This window comes from Myotis brandtii, unplaced genomic scaffold (genome assembly GCF_000412655.1).
Source record: "Myotis brandtii unplaced genomic scaffold, ASM41265v1 C42173010, whole genome shotgun sequence".
NCBI classification, from domain to species: Eukaryota; Metazoa; Chordata; class Mammalia; order Chiroptera; family Vespertilionidae; genus Myotis; species Myotis brandtii.
Window position 1 is genome coordinate 1 of NW_005319420.1, and position 1,142 is coordinate 1,142.

Below are 1,142 nucleotides of genomic sequence, written 5' to 3' on the forward strand. Positions count from 1 at the left end.
GACTTTGTAAAGATATGGTAATCTAAAAATTTCCTAAATTAGCTTAGAAAGAAATATTTTGAGCACAGCCTTACGAATTTGCTTGGTCTTTACACTGTAGATTATGGGATTCATTACAGGAGGGATAAGTAGATAGACATTGGCAATGAGAGTGTGCACAAGGGGAGGGGTGTGCTTCCCAAATCTATGCACCAGTGACAGGCTGATCATGGGGATGTAGAAAATGGCAACAGCACTTATGTGTGAGACACAGGTTCCAAAGGCCTTTTTCCTTTCCTCTGGGGAGGCAATGCTGAGCACAGAGTGGATGATCAGAACATAGGAGAGGAGGATCAAGACAGAGTCCACGCCGGCATTAGAGATAACAATGGACAGGCCAAATGCACTGTTGATCTTGGTGTCTGTGCATGAAAGCTTCATCACATCTGGGTGGAAACAATATGAATGGTGCAGAACATGACTACGGCAGAAGGACAGACGCTTAAGGAGCAGAAGTAAAGGCACTAGAGCTGTTGTTCCCCTAATAACTACTGCAAAGCCCACTTTGATGATCCTTGAATTGGTTAAGATTGTGGCATATCTCAGTGGGTTACAGATGGCAATGAAGCGGTCAAAGGCCATCGCCAGGAGTACTGAGGACTCCATGAACGTGAAACCATGGATAAAGAACATTTGGCCAACGCAGGCATCAAAGCTGATTTCTCGAGCATTAAACCAGAAAATACCCAGTATGGTGACCACTGTGGAAAGGCACAGTCCTAGGTCCGTGCAGGATAGCATAGAGAGGAAATAGTACATGGGTTCATGAAGACTTGACTCAGTGATGATGACAAACAAGATCATTCCATTCCCAGTGATGGCAACGGCATAGAGACAACAGAATGGGATAGAGATCCAGGCATGGTAAGTTTCAAAACCAGGGATGCCCGTAAGGAAGAAAACTGCAGGGTGGAAGATGCTCTGATTGAAGGATGGCATGATGAGTGAAGGAAGTAGCTTTCCCTAGGGAAAGAAAAGCATATCCTGTAAAAATAGGGAAGAAAATCATTTTCATTCTCTTCTATATATTGAATAAAGTACGTTCACTATGAACCTTGTCCTGTTCTTCAGCAGAAGTGAAGTGCATACCCAGTTATTTTTTT

The 1,142-nt window shown here is 43.5% G+C and overlaps 1 protein-coding gene across 1 annotated transcript; it reads right to left on the bottom strand.

Annotated features, from left to right (window-relative positions):
- Positions 1–33: 33 nt before the first annotated feature.
- On the bottom strand, positions 34–978 carry LOC102250150 (olfactory receptor 51F2). The gene has a single exon (XM_005852919.1). The coding sequence runs from the start codon at positions 976–978 to the stop codon at positions 34–36; it is 945 nt and encodes a 314-aa protein (XP_005852981.1).
- Between the last annotated feature and the right edge of the window lie 164 nt (positions 979–1,142).